This window comes from Delphinus delphis, chromosome 7 (assembly GCF_949987515.2).
Source record: "Delphinus delphis chromosome 7, mDelDel1.2, whole genome shotgun sequence".
Classification (NCBI taxonomy): domain Eukaryota; kingdom Metazoa; phylum Chordata; class Mammalia; order Artiodactyla; family Delphinidae; genus Delphinus; species Delphinus delphis.
The window spans coordinates 72182233-72197124 of NC_082689.1; the positions used below are offsets into that span (position 1 = coordinate 72182233).

General features: G+C 43.3%; 1 protein-coding gene across 5 annotated transcripts in view; it reads right to left on the minus strand.

Moving 5' to 3' along the window:
- Positions 1-14892, minus strand: part of TANC1 (tetratricopeptide repeat, ankyrin repeat and coiled-coil containing 1) — a 229378-nt gene that overhangs the window by 84246 nt on the left and 130240 nt on the right. For all 5 annotated transcript variants that reach the window (XM_060016745.1, XM_060016743.1, XM_060016742.1 and 2 more), the window contains exon 4: positions 5999-6103. In XM_060016745.1, coding sequence (XP_059872728.1) covers positions 5999-6103 — 105 coding nt within the window. The remainder of the gene's footprint in view (positions 1-5998; positions 6104-14892) is intronic.

Here is a 14892-nt window from a genome sequence, read left to right on the forward strand (position 1 = left end):
TTTTACCCATGCAAGATTTTGTAACATCATGCACTGGGTCATTTGGAAAATACTGGTTTTGCAGATCTTGCAAGTGTTGACACATTTTATTATACAACACCAAAATATCACATTCATTAACATCACCACAGATCTCAATAGAAAAGTCTTGGGAAGCCATCAAGCTTTTTGTGACAGATGCAAATTCCCCAAAACCTAATTTTCATTCGAAAGGTCAAATTGTATCATTGGCAACTAATGCCTGCCAGGATTTTTTGTTTGTTTTTTTAATTGAAGTGAGGTGTTCATTTTGTTCCTTTTCGAGGAAACATGTCAAATACCCAATTCTGAATAACCCTGATTTGTCAGTTGTACTTTCAAGTAAAAATGATGTTCTTTTTTTTGTTTTTTAAAGAAAGGCTAGTTCAGCTTGCAATTCAAACAATTACACAGGGGCTTTTCCTTGAGACAACCATCATACTTCAGCACACAGTGGACGTTGCTTTCTGCGGACTTCCCATTTCATCACACAGAATATTAAAAAGATGGGTATTCAAGGGTCAAGACTTAAAATTCATTATTTTTAGGGCTTCATCAAGGACATTTTTCAGTGAATTATTATTTCTGCTGCAAGTGGGTGTTGGTAAAAAAAAAAAAAATACCACATGTAGCCCTAGACTAGCAGGAGCCCCTACTTTAACATATATTAAGGCATCAGAAGTCTTACCAACAATTGCCCTTGCACCATCACTGCAACTGTCAATGCAAAAGAAATGGAAATATCTTAGTGTTATTATGCAAAGAGCTGTGACTTCACAAACCCTCTGCAAGGGTCTTAGGGATGCCTAGAAGTCCATGTCCCACTCCTGTAGAACCTTTAAGTCTTCAATTGTACTAAATTCTCCCTTCTCATAAAAATAATAAATAAAACCCTAGTCGCAGACTCCCTCCACCCTACTAACTGATCTCTCATCTTCCCTTACTTGCTCAGCTTCTTATGCGGAAAAGATAACCTCACCAATTCCATTTCCTTATCACATACCTACAACTTAAACTCATTCACCGTCACAAGCCTCCTAAAACAGCCCTATTAGGCACAGTAACTCTCTTTTCATGCCCCATCTCCTCTTTTGATTTTCCTGTAAATTTCTGACCTTGGCAGATACTCTGCTCTGCAAGGAAGAAAGTGGCAACTGTCACATCAGACACTCAGAGGGGAAACCCATGGATACTGTGTGGTCTTGCGGGTTCTTCTACCCTTTTGCTGGTGCTTCTTCCACCTTATTCACAGTTCAAAAATAAAATACCAAAGGCTTTCAGGTCTCTTCTCTCAATGACCTTTTCCCTAGTGTAATGCACCTAACCTCATCACGTTCCCTCTAAGTAAAAGGCTGCTCAATTTACCTCCTGAGCTCTTTCTTAAGCCCCAGTTTGATTTTTCCAACTGTTCATTGGACACTTTTGCCTAGATGTGCCCAGACCTCAAACTCAACATGCCTGAAACTGAACTCAAACCAAAATGCACAGGTCCCTCTCTCCTAGTGTCTGGTTAATGTAGTCTCAAAACCCTGATGTCATCATCTTTGTCTCTTACGGCTTCCAGATCCTTGCAATTCCTCAGGAATCTTCCTGTATCACTTTTTTCCTGATCCTGTTCTAATTTTTTTTTTTTTTTTTTTTTTGCGGTACCCGGGCCTCTCACTGTTGTGGCCTCTCCCGTTGCAGAGCACAGGCTCCAGACGCGCAGGCTAGGCGGCATGGCTCACGGGCCCAGCCGCTCCGCGGCATGTGGGATCTTCCCGGACCGGGGCACGAACCCGTGTCCCCTGCATCGGCAGGCGGACTCTCAACCACTGCGCCCCCAGGGAGGCCGCTGTTCTAATTTGAGATCTTATTCTCTCACTTAACTACTGAAATCATTTTCTAACCATTCTCCCTGACTCTAGTCCCTTTCCTGCCCCACTCCATCCTATACTTCGCCAACAAGTGAATCAAGGCATAGTACTCCAAGCAAGTCTTTCCCGGCACAGCACCTCCATCTGCACCCGACTGGTCACCCAGCTTGGATTAGTCAACACTACTCCCCCACCCCTGTACTATAGTTACTCTGTATATATAGGTCTTTAATCCCTGACCAGACTCTAAGGCTCTAAGAAAAAAGGACTTATGCTTGATAACCCATCTCAAATAGCATCCAACACAGTACTTTCCACAGCATAAGAATTTAATATTTATTCAAGGGAATGCAGAACCAATGGCTACTCTACCTCTAGTCTCTCCTCCACTACACACATACCAGGGATGTCCCCCTTCTGTACCTCCATCTAACTAAAACCTTATCCAACCATCGGTCAAGTGCTGCATCACCATGCTAAGAAGCTGAAAATTAAATGAGCAGGAGCAAGGTTACCTCTCGGGAAAGGAAGAGAAATGTGATCAGGAGGAAACACAGTCACGTTTTATTTCTTAAACTGAGTAGTGGGTAGACAGGTACCATATTCTTTATACCTGTTTCATTCTCTACATCTTTTTGAATGTTTAAAATAGTGATCAAAAGCATAAGGCATCAATGTGTACTTAAACATATATCTAAAAAAGATTCACTCCTCCCAGTAAGATAGTCCTGCATTTAATTATTCTGCTGTTTCATAAGTGTTGTTTTTACTTGCTAACCACACCGCTAGAAAAAAAACGTTTCGTCGTATTTTAAGACTTCACCAAGCAATGAGTCATAAGACTAAAACTTTCTCACCCCTCCCCATCAAAGCTTGCTCAAGTAGCTAACGATAGATTGAAGCAAACCTAAATGGATTATAGTTGCCCCTAATTCCAAGAAACATAGCTGTGAATCCTATTATAATCTAATAACCCTCCCTAATTTAGCTAGTTTTCTATTTTCCCTTAAGGCAGAGGTATTGTTTTGTGGGTGACATTTTCCCCTTAAACAATATGTTGGTTTAGCAATAGGAAGCTTATTGTGAAGAACTTACTCTATATGACACATAGCTTATTAGGATCATTTGACAGGAAAAAGGGGATTGTATTTTGTTTGAGGACCTCACTAAGTCACTCTTTTTGTCAGAGTAGACAGTGCTGTTTTTCCAAAATATTTTAAAATACTGAATAAAGTAGAATCTCTTTCCATAAAGATGTTTCCAGGTTAATGTAAACTTTAATAAACAGCTTCTTTGCTTATAATAAAAATGTTCATCTGCCCATATCATATATCCCACTACCCAGATGGCTAAAATAAGCAGATTACACATAAATACAACTGCTTATAAGTTAATGGATAAATTCAAAGTGCTCATTGGTTTTGTTTTACTTTGATTTAAATTTCAGAGAGCTAAGAGTCAAGAATTTATGGAGCAACCGACCATAAAGTGAGGCAGCTTAGTCTGGAAAGGGTATTTCAAACATCTAGGAATAACTTGATATTTCACGAGTCTATGGGAAATTTCAAAAGCATTTCATGAGGGGCTGTCGTCAGTAGTTTGTTGGTCTGGGGATTACTGAAATGCTATTATTGACAGAATCCAGAAAAGTGTCTTAGAGACTTTTTAAAAATGCCCAAAGGAAATATGGAAAGTATAAGCCCAAATTTTAAATTAAAACTTCAGTAATGCTGCTACTATGAAACCCTAGAAATTAGGATTTAGTCCATCATGCATGCATCTGTACATGCTTGGGCTGATACTCAAACTCAATTAGTTTTAGTTTGCTCCAGCCTCGCCTTTAGATTCAGTGACCTGGACATAAAATTTGTACTTTAATATGGCAAACTTAATTAACCCCGTTGAAATGTAAAGGATTCCACGGGGATTACAAAACACACCATCGTTTACTAATCATCAAGTTAAATTTTGTTAGGCAACCACCTCTTCATCAACCAACAGATAACTCTCCTGGGGCTTCCACCGGCTTCCTGGCTAGCCACAAAAGACCATGTGCCCGCAAGCGTGAACTACGCCCCTTTCCCGACGCCCAAAAAAGGGGAAATGTATCCTGCTTCTTAATTCTAGGTGAAACTTCTGGAAACTCCTGGTGTGTATTCGCAGCCCGGGTATGTCATAATTTCAGTCCCCATGGAGACTGACGATGCTGAATCCAGGAGTTAGGGTCTCGAGAGTAAGCCCCTCTGTAAGCAGACTGCAGGCTACACCAACAATATCAATCACTCTGCTTGAATTGAGCTCAGCTGGCAGCCAAGCGTAAGGATACCTCCTCCCCTAAGAAAGCCAATTCTGCCTTGGGCAAGGGCAGAAAAGTTCACAGCGGGAACGATTTTATAACCTCTTTTCTTTGCCCAATAAAAATCCCAAATTTGTCCTCATTCTTACCCCAGGGGGAGCCCTAAACTCTAGACAGGATGTCAACAGGACTCTTGGCCACCGAGGAAGGCGTCACATAATGGAGTTCACACCAGCCAAATGGCAGGGGCGTAACCAACCAGGACTCCAAAGGCAGGTGGGGATGAGGGTAAGGGGGGGCAGGCTTATTCTGAAATGGGCAGACAGCTCAGGAAATTCAGATTATTGATTCTCACTTCAGAGGAACAGGTTTTCACTTTCTTTTTGACACCCAGAATAGAAATGAGCGAGAAGATTGACCCACAGACACCTTGCACACGTGAATTCACAACCAGGAGGGTCCTCATGTCTGCAGGGTTTCCGGCTATCCTGATCAGACAGCACTGTGGACCCTCGCCCCTCTGCACCACCACACACCTGGTGCCCTGCCCCTCCTCAGCACAAATCCTAGTGGGAACCTCTTACCTAAACCAAACGGCTGGGTGCCTGGACAGAAGGAAAAAGGGTGGCCTTTCTCATGCCAAGATGCAGGCAACAGCATCTCTTCCCTGCCCAGAATGCTCAGCTCCTGGTCCCATCTCGACCCCCGCCCACCCCAAACTCCTCTTCTTGATTTTCATCTCCTGCCAACCCCTCACACTCGGCTCATTTTTAGCTTTATTTTCACCACCACCACTGCCACCCCACTCCACGTTCCTACCATGCCCTACACTTCGTACCCACTCCCTCCTATGCCTCAGCAGAAACATGAAATGCACATACAGTGGTAGAACATAAAGAAGCTATATCCCTCTCCACCCACAATTAGGGAGAGGAGGGTGCCAGGTCTTCCAAGGTGGAAATATGGGTGAGTTTTCTCTTTCAGCATTACTACATAAACCTGTGTCCATACTGGGGGTACAACAGGCTTCTCTACATATGCCAGGATTCTTAACCATGTGTTTCTGCAGGAAAACAGGATGTAAGTTCAAAACACATAAATTAAAGACCTTAGAGTTGTGAGTTGTGGACACAACCCCCCACCCCAGAGAAAGAAACAAACAGGTACATTCTGGAATCGATTAAAAAAAATAAAGAACTATTAATACCTCTACGAAATGCTAGAGTATGTACCGTCTGTTACACGTATTTCCAGATATAGGGAAAAAAGCAAAATATAAAGTGGCTTCATGAAAAGTTTCAATCAATTTGGATATTTTTTTTGCCTCTACTTCAACATTCTCTGAAGAAAAACTTTTGATGTTTAAAAAAAAAAAAAGCAGCTTTCAAAAGCTACCAAATGCTTTTAAGAAAGCTAGTTATTATAAGCTTTGTCTAGCTACGGTTTCAGCTTTTCAGCCAAAGCCTGCTGTTGAATATTCTAAAACGATGGAGCACTAAAAAACAAAACAGAACAAAATCTTGGAAGCAGTCTACTGGCTGGCTTTTCATGTCCCCCCCAAACCAGGAAGGTCAAAATTGACAGGAAGTTAAGTCTCCACCTGTAAGCAATGCATATGCACCCACTCAACTATTCCTACACTGTGTACATAATCCCAAGAATTCACATTAACTAAACAGATCTCTGTAACTGCCCAAGGAAAACCACCTCCCAGATACATTCAGTTTAGCAAAGCATTCCTGCAAGAGGCACTCAAGTTTTCATTCAGAAGTGGAGTGTCATGGTGTAAAATCTTTAGGGGGGAAAATCATTGAAAACATATTCTTACCATTTTCACTGGGCTGTGTTGGCTTGGGCACGTCTCGGAACGGGATTATGACTGTATCTCCAGGCACTCTGGGGCTTTCCACATACTTGGGCTTCCTGACGGGACCTGCAGTGAGAAAGATCTGAGTGTGGCTAATTTTTTCCAGCTGCAAACAAAGCTTCAGAATGTACAGTGTGTGTCCTCACCAGGACCCAGATAGGCCTAAAGGAAGAGCCGGCCCCTTCCCCTCCCTTGAACACACACACAGTCATTTCAGTACAGATGTAAGAACGGCCAGTCTGGGCTGCCAAAGAAAGGGCTGTAAGCTCAGCTTGGAGAATATAAACTCTGACAAAAACAAAAGCTGCTCTTTTGCTGTGCAGTCTCTCCAGCCGTCTTTGGTGTATGTCACGTAAGTGATTTTGACATGTCCAGACCTGGATGGCTCATGGCAAAGGGTTTTTTATTTGGAATTTTTCTCTAACTGGGACCAAGACGATCAGGTTGCTGGTATCTCCAAAGTCAGGAGGCAAGGATTACAAACAGCCGGGCTATAACATCAATATGCTCTGCGTGGCCACAGACCGCAGGCATTTTATCAGCCTGGTGACGCAAAGCAATTGTGTGGGGCAGGGAAGCCGGCTGGTTCCTTGGTAGCTGACACAGCTACCTTCGGAAAGGCAGAACAGGCAGTCCGGCATACGATTCGGGGACACAAGAGCGCCTGAGAATCGTCTCTCTCACCTCCCCTTCATCCCCAACTTATCATCAGAAGATCTGGAATTCTGAATTACAACGAATGGAACCCTCACACATTGCTGGTGGCAATGCACACACGCAGCCGCTTTGGAAAACAGCTGGGTGGTTCCCCAGAAGTTTACACAAACAGAGTTATCATACGGCCCAACAAATCCACTTCTATGTAAATGTATGTTCAGACAAAAATCTGTACATGAATGCTCGTAGCAGCGTTATTCATAACAGCCAAACGTCCATCAACTGACAACAAAATGTGATATATTCATACAATGTAACATTACTGGGCAATAAAAAGAAATGAAGTACTTATTCATGCTACAACATGGACAAAGCCTGAAAATATTTTGATAAGTAAAAGAAGCCAGGGACTTCCCCGGCGGTCCGGTAGCTAAGACTCCGTGCTTCCAATGCAGGGGACGCAGGTTCGATCCCTGGTCAGGAGGGAACTGAGATCCCACGTGCCACGCGTTGCAGCCAAAAAAAAATAAAGTAAAAAATTAAGTAAAAGGAGCCAGTCCCCAAAGACCACATGTTATATGACTCCATTCATATGGAACGTCCAGAACAGGCAAATTTATGGAAACAAGTATGAATGGTCGCCAGGGACTGGAGGATGTGCGGGCTTGTGGGGTGATGATGGCTAAGGGGGCTGCGGTGATAAAAATGGTCTAAAATTAGGTTGTGGTGATGGTTGCAAAAACTTGTGAATATACTAAAAACTGCTGTAGTGTACACTTCAAATGAGTGAACTGTATGGTATGTGAATCATACCTAAATAAAGCTGCTTAGAGAAAAAAAAAAGAAGACTGCCTATTCTGTCTGGTCCTTTCAAACATCTCATTACATTTTGGTCCAGAATCATCCACTTGACTCTTATTTTCCTTGGTTGTCTTATACTTAAAGTGTGATTTTAACAATGCCACAGAGACAGGCAACATTTCACATCAGTAAGAGAAAGGGTGGAAGAAGAGTGCCAGACAGTGGTTCACAGATCTCCCTCCTGCTCAACCCTGAGCCACAGTCCTGCCCCTCCCAGGTCCTCAGCTCCACCACTGCACACTGAAGGGGTAAGTCAGGTGGCTTCTGATTATGCTTCTGTGTCAAACATGTTATGCATCTGAGAAATTCGATTCAGAATGTGGTTTACGGTGAAAGTGCTGCCACCTAAAGGTTTACTGCAAAAGCATCTACACTATAAAAACACTCTAGTAATTCCCAGGCAGTTATAACGTACCACATCTGAAAATAGGCTGCATTATCAAAGAAGCTTATAGAGCTTGACAGATAGGGGTATTATTTCAGACTTCAGAAATCATGGTTCTAAAATGGTTAATGTAGTATTTAACCATATGGCTGTCTTCATAATTGATTTAACCCTGTCAGAAAGGGAATGTTTTTAAAGGTTAAAGTGGAATGGTTTGGCGGGGGGGGGCGTGCAGAGAAGGAAAATTAAGTGGAAAATGTAAGCTATACAACAGTACACAAAATACAATTCAGATTTCATCAAAAATACACACTTATCCATATATAAATATGCATGAAGGGAAAGACTGGGGGGCGAAGGGAAACAAAGATATTTGCTGTGAAGGAGACAGCAACTTGGAAGAAGAGCCTGAACAGGGCAGGCAGAAATGGACAAATACGAGAACCGTTCCACACTCTTGGTTCCCAACCTACTCCCTATGGTAAAAGAGATCAAGGGCACCTTTTTCGCATCATCTGCTCTCCTCCATTTAAAGAACTCAAGGGAGCTAAAGCCTTTTATTATTATCGTCCAATGATTCACATTGCCCCAAGCAGCAACCATGCACCACTCATGAAGTACCTGTAAGATTCTGTTCACCTTAACTCCTCAGGGTATAGTAATAACCAATCTAAATAGATCTACTTCCAGCCAATCTACCTACACCACACATCCTTCCAAAGATGTTCTCTAACAATAAGCACTCTCTTCAAATGTGGGCTATTTCACATGGATGTACAGCTGTTGTTAGGAATGGTTAGAATGTGAACCTCAACGTCACCCAGAGCCTTCAGAAAGCATCTATGCCCATCTGTTTGTCTGTAACTGTGTTCTACCCAGAGGCCAACCCCTCACTGTAAGAAATACTCAACACTAAGGAGATGGTGTTAAGAGCAGAGCCTCTAGAATGGATAAAGAAGATGTGTTACATACATACAATGGAATATTACTCAGCCATAAAAAAGAACAAACTAATGCCATTTGCATTACATGGATGCCATGCATTACATGGTCCACATGGATGGACCTAGAGATTGTCATACTGAGGGAAGTAAGTCAGACAGAAAAAGACAAATACCACAATATCGCTTATATGTAGAATCTAAAAAATGGTACAAATGAACTTACTTACAAAACAGAAACAGAGTCACAGATGTAGAAAACAAACTTATGGTTAGCAAGAGGTAAGGGGGCGAGGGATAAATTGGGAGATTGGGATTGACATATACACACTACTATACATAAAACAGACAACTGATAAGAACCTACAGTATAGCACAGGGAACTCTACTCAGCACTCTGTAATGACCCATACGGGAAAAGAATCTAAGAAAGAGTGGATATATGTGTATGTATAACTGATTCACTTTGCTGCACATACAGCAGAAACTAACACAACATTGTAACTATACAATGTTGTATACAACTATACTCCAATAAAAATTAATTTTAAAAAACAAAGAGCAGAGCCTCTAGACCTGGGCAGACCTAGGTTCAAATACAGTCTCCCTCCCTCTCCAGTTCGGACCTCAGTACATCCCAGAGCTAAACGATGAATGAGGGAGAGTTCAGCTCTAAGGGGAAAATCCTGAAAGCAGAGGGCAGGTCTCTCAGGTTCCCACACTTGGCACAGTGCCTGGCATAGCGACCTGTGAGGCTGGACACAAAAGGAGACCTAGAATGTAACAAAGTAAATACAACTGTATTCAGTGACCACACAAGGCTAAGCACTTATATATATTAATTCATTCGATCCTAATAACTTAGGGAGAGAAGCAGTATTTCCCCCATTTTTAGGTCAGGAAGCTGAGGCTCAAATCAGTGGAACAATGTGCTCATGGCCCACACATGGCAAAGCAGGAATTCAAATGGTTTCGTGGTCTGTGCAGGTTTGAAGCCCATGTACTGAATCACCATTCAGCACTTATCCAACTAGGAAATCTAGATCAAATAGGCAATCCTAGAAAAGGCCAGGGCAGTGGAACCTTCCAACACCAAATCCACAGGTCTTGGCTATACATTCAGCAAATCTTTTATTCATACTCACTTGTCTCTGATCTCCCCTTTTACTAAGAGTTGAAATATTATGAAGTGAATATAAACCACTGCTCTCCAACATGATCCTTTTATTTAAATTGCTTTTCACAAACAGCTGAACCTCAAATGCTATAAAACCAGATAAATTTATAACTACAGAGGTTTTCTTCTTTCCCCCTCAATCGCTCGTTAGAGACTCTGGGCGCTTTCCATTAAACACAGCAGATGAACACTCATTTGCCCTCACTCCCTTTCAAAACACCATTAAAGCTGCAGTAAAGGGATTTAAGAGAGACCAGTGGGAAAAGAAGACAGCCACAGGCAAGAAACCAAACTTCTGAAAGTGGAAACAGACTGCCGAGGAGCATGGATGAAACACAGCAGAAGAGGTTAGGGCTGGGGGTCGGGGGAGGAAGGGCTCAGCCTCCCAGACAGCAGACACCTCTGAAGGCAGGGGCGCGGCAGGGCTGAACGCAGGACCATGGGTTGGAAATCTATTGAAGGGAGAGTAAGACCCATAGAACCCCTTCTCAAACCAGGAAGCATTCATTCCCTCCTTCATCCTGGAAGCAGAGCTTTTCCCCTGGAAAGGCTGAATTCCAACACCGTGGAGATTCAACAGCTAAACTCTTGAGTGCTACACTAAAACACTGGGCTTAAGAAAAATTCTCCATGTGGCCCCAGATGCATCTCTCCACACTCCCTGCCCCAGCTGTGAAAATGCTGACAGCAAGCTTGCACACCAAGCAGGAATAGATTAGAGGATTCCTCCCTGGGACGAGAAACAGTTGGGGACAAGCCCTCAAAGAAATGGTGGATCCCTGACCATTCACGCTACCATAAAGCCTGCCCTACACACACACACACACACACACACACACACACACACACACACACGCACACCAACCCTACCTTTCAATCAGCTTTGTAGTACCTTGTACTTACTTACAAACTAAAATTATCAGACACTCAAGGAAAGACCCTACCCTAAAAGAAAACAACAATAACAGGTTAAAAGAGAAACCCTGAGGAATCAGGGTTATAGGAGGTACACCCTCCAGAAAGAGAGGAGCTACCGTTTCTACTACATAGGGGGCACTATAACAAGGGCCTTCAGGGTCTAGTGAGGTGATCAGCTGACCAGACTGACCGCAGGACAGACGACCGAGGCCACACCACTTAAGACCCATTGTAATCACTGATCTTACACTAAAATGCCGTCTATTAAACCACAAGGACACTGAGTTCTATGCCACTGAAATGAAAAACTCCTTCTAAATGAAGTGGCCAAATTCTTTATCAACAGAGATCAAAACTGAAAAGTCCATCCCCCTAACACCCCCCTTACTCAGGGGAAACTACTGCCCAGCACCTTTCTACACACAGCTTTTCGTTTACAATGAAATGCTCAACATTCCCAAGCATAAACTACCTAAAATAACTTCTCTTTATGTAAACCAAGCGCCCTCAGGTTAATCCCCCCCAATTAACCAGAATCCAATACTACAATAATAATTACCCAGAAAGCATGATATGCGGGCTCCTAACTGTTTAAGGCAAGAGGCTCTTAAAAACAAGACTGTCAGGTATTAGCTTGAAAACGGGCTCATCCAGTAGCCAATGTGCTTCCTTGTCCCACCGGCCTTGCCACCCAGTCACTCCTGGGGACCCAAGACACTGGTATAAAGCACTTTTCAAGCTTAACTGGGCATAAGGATGCCATGGGGGTCTTGTCAAGATGCAGATTTTGATGCACTTACCAGGTATAGTCAGGACCATGGGCCATACTTTGGTAGCAAACGTATCAAGTATGCAAAGCACAGGTCACCACAGGCGGGACCTCTAAGGAAGGCCACCCTTCTGGCAGGGTCTGAGCAGGGTCTAGGGCCGTGGATGGGGCACCAACTTGCCCAGTTTACAAGGTTTAAGATAAACGGGGATTGTTCTTGACCATAAATTACACCCAGTTCATACTCTGGATCCCTTTCTTCATCCCGATTCCCCACCTCCTCTGCCCACCATTCTCTACTCTGTGACACAGGGGAAGGGGGCTCTCAAATTTAAAGATAAAGGGCTCTCAAGATGAAGAGAAACATACAGTGTGCCCCCAAAGAGGTTACAGAGGTACCCAGTAGGCAGCCGGCACAGAAGAGCTCCTGCAAGCTCCTTGCACTGCACAGAAGGGCTTGTGTCAGCTGGAGGTGGGGGAGGGGCAATCTCCATCAATCAAATCGGTCTACAGCCTGGAGCTCAGTCTTCTCCCTGGTGCCTTTCCTGCCTTTATGTAAATCTCCAAATACACTTTTCCCAGTGGCCAGCTTTCCTACTCCTTTTGACATTTTAATCACACAGCTGACTATTTTGCTGCTTAGAAACGACCATATAAGGAATATTTTTTTTAAAAGGAATGGCAGAAATAAACCAAACTGGGCTTTATCTCTAGGCAGTGAGAGAGAGAGAAGGGCAGGGGTTACTTTTCATTTCTGAGTGTTTCAGTTAAAAATAATTATATATATATATATATATATATATATATATATATATATGTGAAAGCAAAATTTGGGACACAGAACACCTGAGGCTACTTACTGCATTTAAAGCAGATGTTACATTTTTCACGACATCTGAAGACTATGAAAAGTGACCCTCCTGTGTTATCAATCATTTTAGAGTTTTTTTTTTTTTTTTTTTTAACCATCTTGAACTTTCACAGTAAAGGTTCCTGTTGATTGTATCTGGTCTGAGTTTTCATCTCACACTGGGAAATGTTCACAACAAGATGAGAAAAATAAAAAGGATGAGGAAGAGGATTCCTTTGGGGGGGTGCGGGGAGGGCAGGGGTACCTTTATCACTAGGGCAAACGTCATTAAATAGTCAGTAAGAAATGGTAAACTGTGGTAAACTATCAGATCACAGTCTTGGATTTTTAAAGAGCACAATACCTGCACAGAGCTTCCAAAGTCTGGCCCTTCTCTCTCCCCTACACCCAAAAGCAAGCATTGTGGGGGGAGCGAGAGACATGTACTTTGGGACTGAGAAAGGGGAAGACTTAGCCTAAGTTTATGGGATGGAGGGAACCTGGCCTTGCCTCTGACCACTTTGTCCCACGCCGTGGTGAGGCTGGGCAGGTGAACTGCCAGGACTGCCCACAAGCCTATCTATGGCGGGTGAGAGCCTCTTGGGAAGATTCACTTTGAGGAAGAAGAAGCCAAATGATGAACTGACTCAGTCAGAAAGCCTCGGCCCAAGAGGAGGGCAATTTCAAGCACAGTGTGTCATCCATCACTTGGATTTCTCCTTCAAGAAGCAGCAGAGAGGCTGTAAATAAAACTCCGGAATGCTACTTGAACGGACTCAGCTCCAGGGAATGACACCTGGGTACTGGGAGCTGATGCGGGGCAGGGCTCCGGGAGAGAAGCACCAGCTGCCCCAGCGGCCAGAGCATCCCTGGTCGTGAACACATGACGTGCCCCTGGGGAGCTTCCCAAAACTTCCAGAAACACGCTTACAAGGGCCTGGGACCTTGTGTGAAGAGAGGTGGGCAACAAGTCAGTGTAATCTGAGTTATAACTCCTGTAACCTCATTACCCAAAGACAGGTGAGGTCTGGGGAAATTCAGACTGTTAATTCTAGGGAAGAAAAACAGCAGAAGGCAACAGGGAAAAAATGGGTAACGAAATACGAAAGTTACCTGACATTACTCTCATTAAGCCTCCTTTTTCTTATTTTGAATACCTTATTTTTTGTAAGAGTGCACTGAGAAGGGTGGACAGCCTTTATTTACTCATGCGACGCACAGGCACTGTGCGATGTAAACGTGCACTGCCATTAAGGCACTTAAATCTAGTAGGAAAATAGTCTATCAAAACGGAGCCATCCCCCTTTCAATAAAGCATCGTTAAAATAAATGTCGGCAAAGTTTTGCAAGTCTCAGCTTGCAGTGTGCATGTTTACAGCACCATGAATACAATAAATTCTCAGTTCAAAGTACCCTGAGCAATGTTTCCACTTTCTCCCAATGCACTCTGTCTGCCATGCTGTTCCTATACTTTATCTAAGTTTTCATGTATTACAGCACAGAAGTGCATTCATTCACGTTATTTATTTACTCAACAAGTATCTGTTGCACATCCACTGCGTGCCAGGCACAGGGTGACAACAAGATGTGACGGCACTTCCCTGAAGCTCTCAGTTGAGGGGACAAGAGTCTTTATCACATCGTCTGAATTTTATTTCAAAACACTTCAACATAAACAGTGCGATAGAAATGTGTGTCTGTCCGTTGCCTTTAATCTCCTGCCTGAGGGCACTTACTTGTCTTAATCTGGACTACAGGCTCCTGAAATAGTTAACTAGCCTTTAATCAGAAGGCCACACACAACAGCTAAGGCCACCACAAGTCCAAGTTGGTCAGCTAGCCATCCTTATCAGCAACCAGCACCAGGGTCACGCTAATTAGCACCCTGGAGGTTAGCAATGGAATTTCACACAGGTTAAATTACTGACTTGTTATTTAGTATTATGGTTGCTGGAAATCTCTTTTCAGCGGTGAATTCATGGTATTTGAGGAAAGAGGATAGACTAGAAATATCACAGAAGCACCCTGGCCCACGTATGACCCAGGCAGATGAAAATCTAGCAGGCCCTCACAGATGTGCCCTAGGCTTGATAAGTAAGTGGCTGGAGGTCCAGCTACTGATTCCAGGGAATTATTTGGCCTCTGATTCAAAAATGTCAGGATAACTGAAGTTCTGTCTGTGGTAGGGAGAACTCCAAAGATGTCACTCCAAGATTCCCAGGCCCTGATTATTGAATCAAACACAATCCAGGTACTACTGTGAAGGGGATCTGCAGGTGGGATTAAGAATTAAGGTT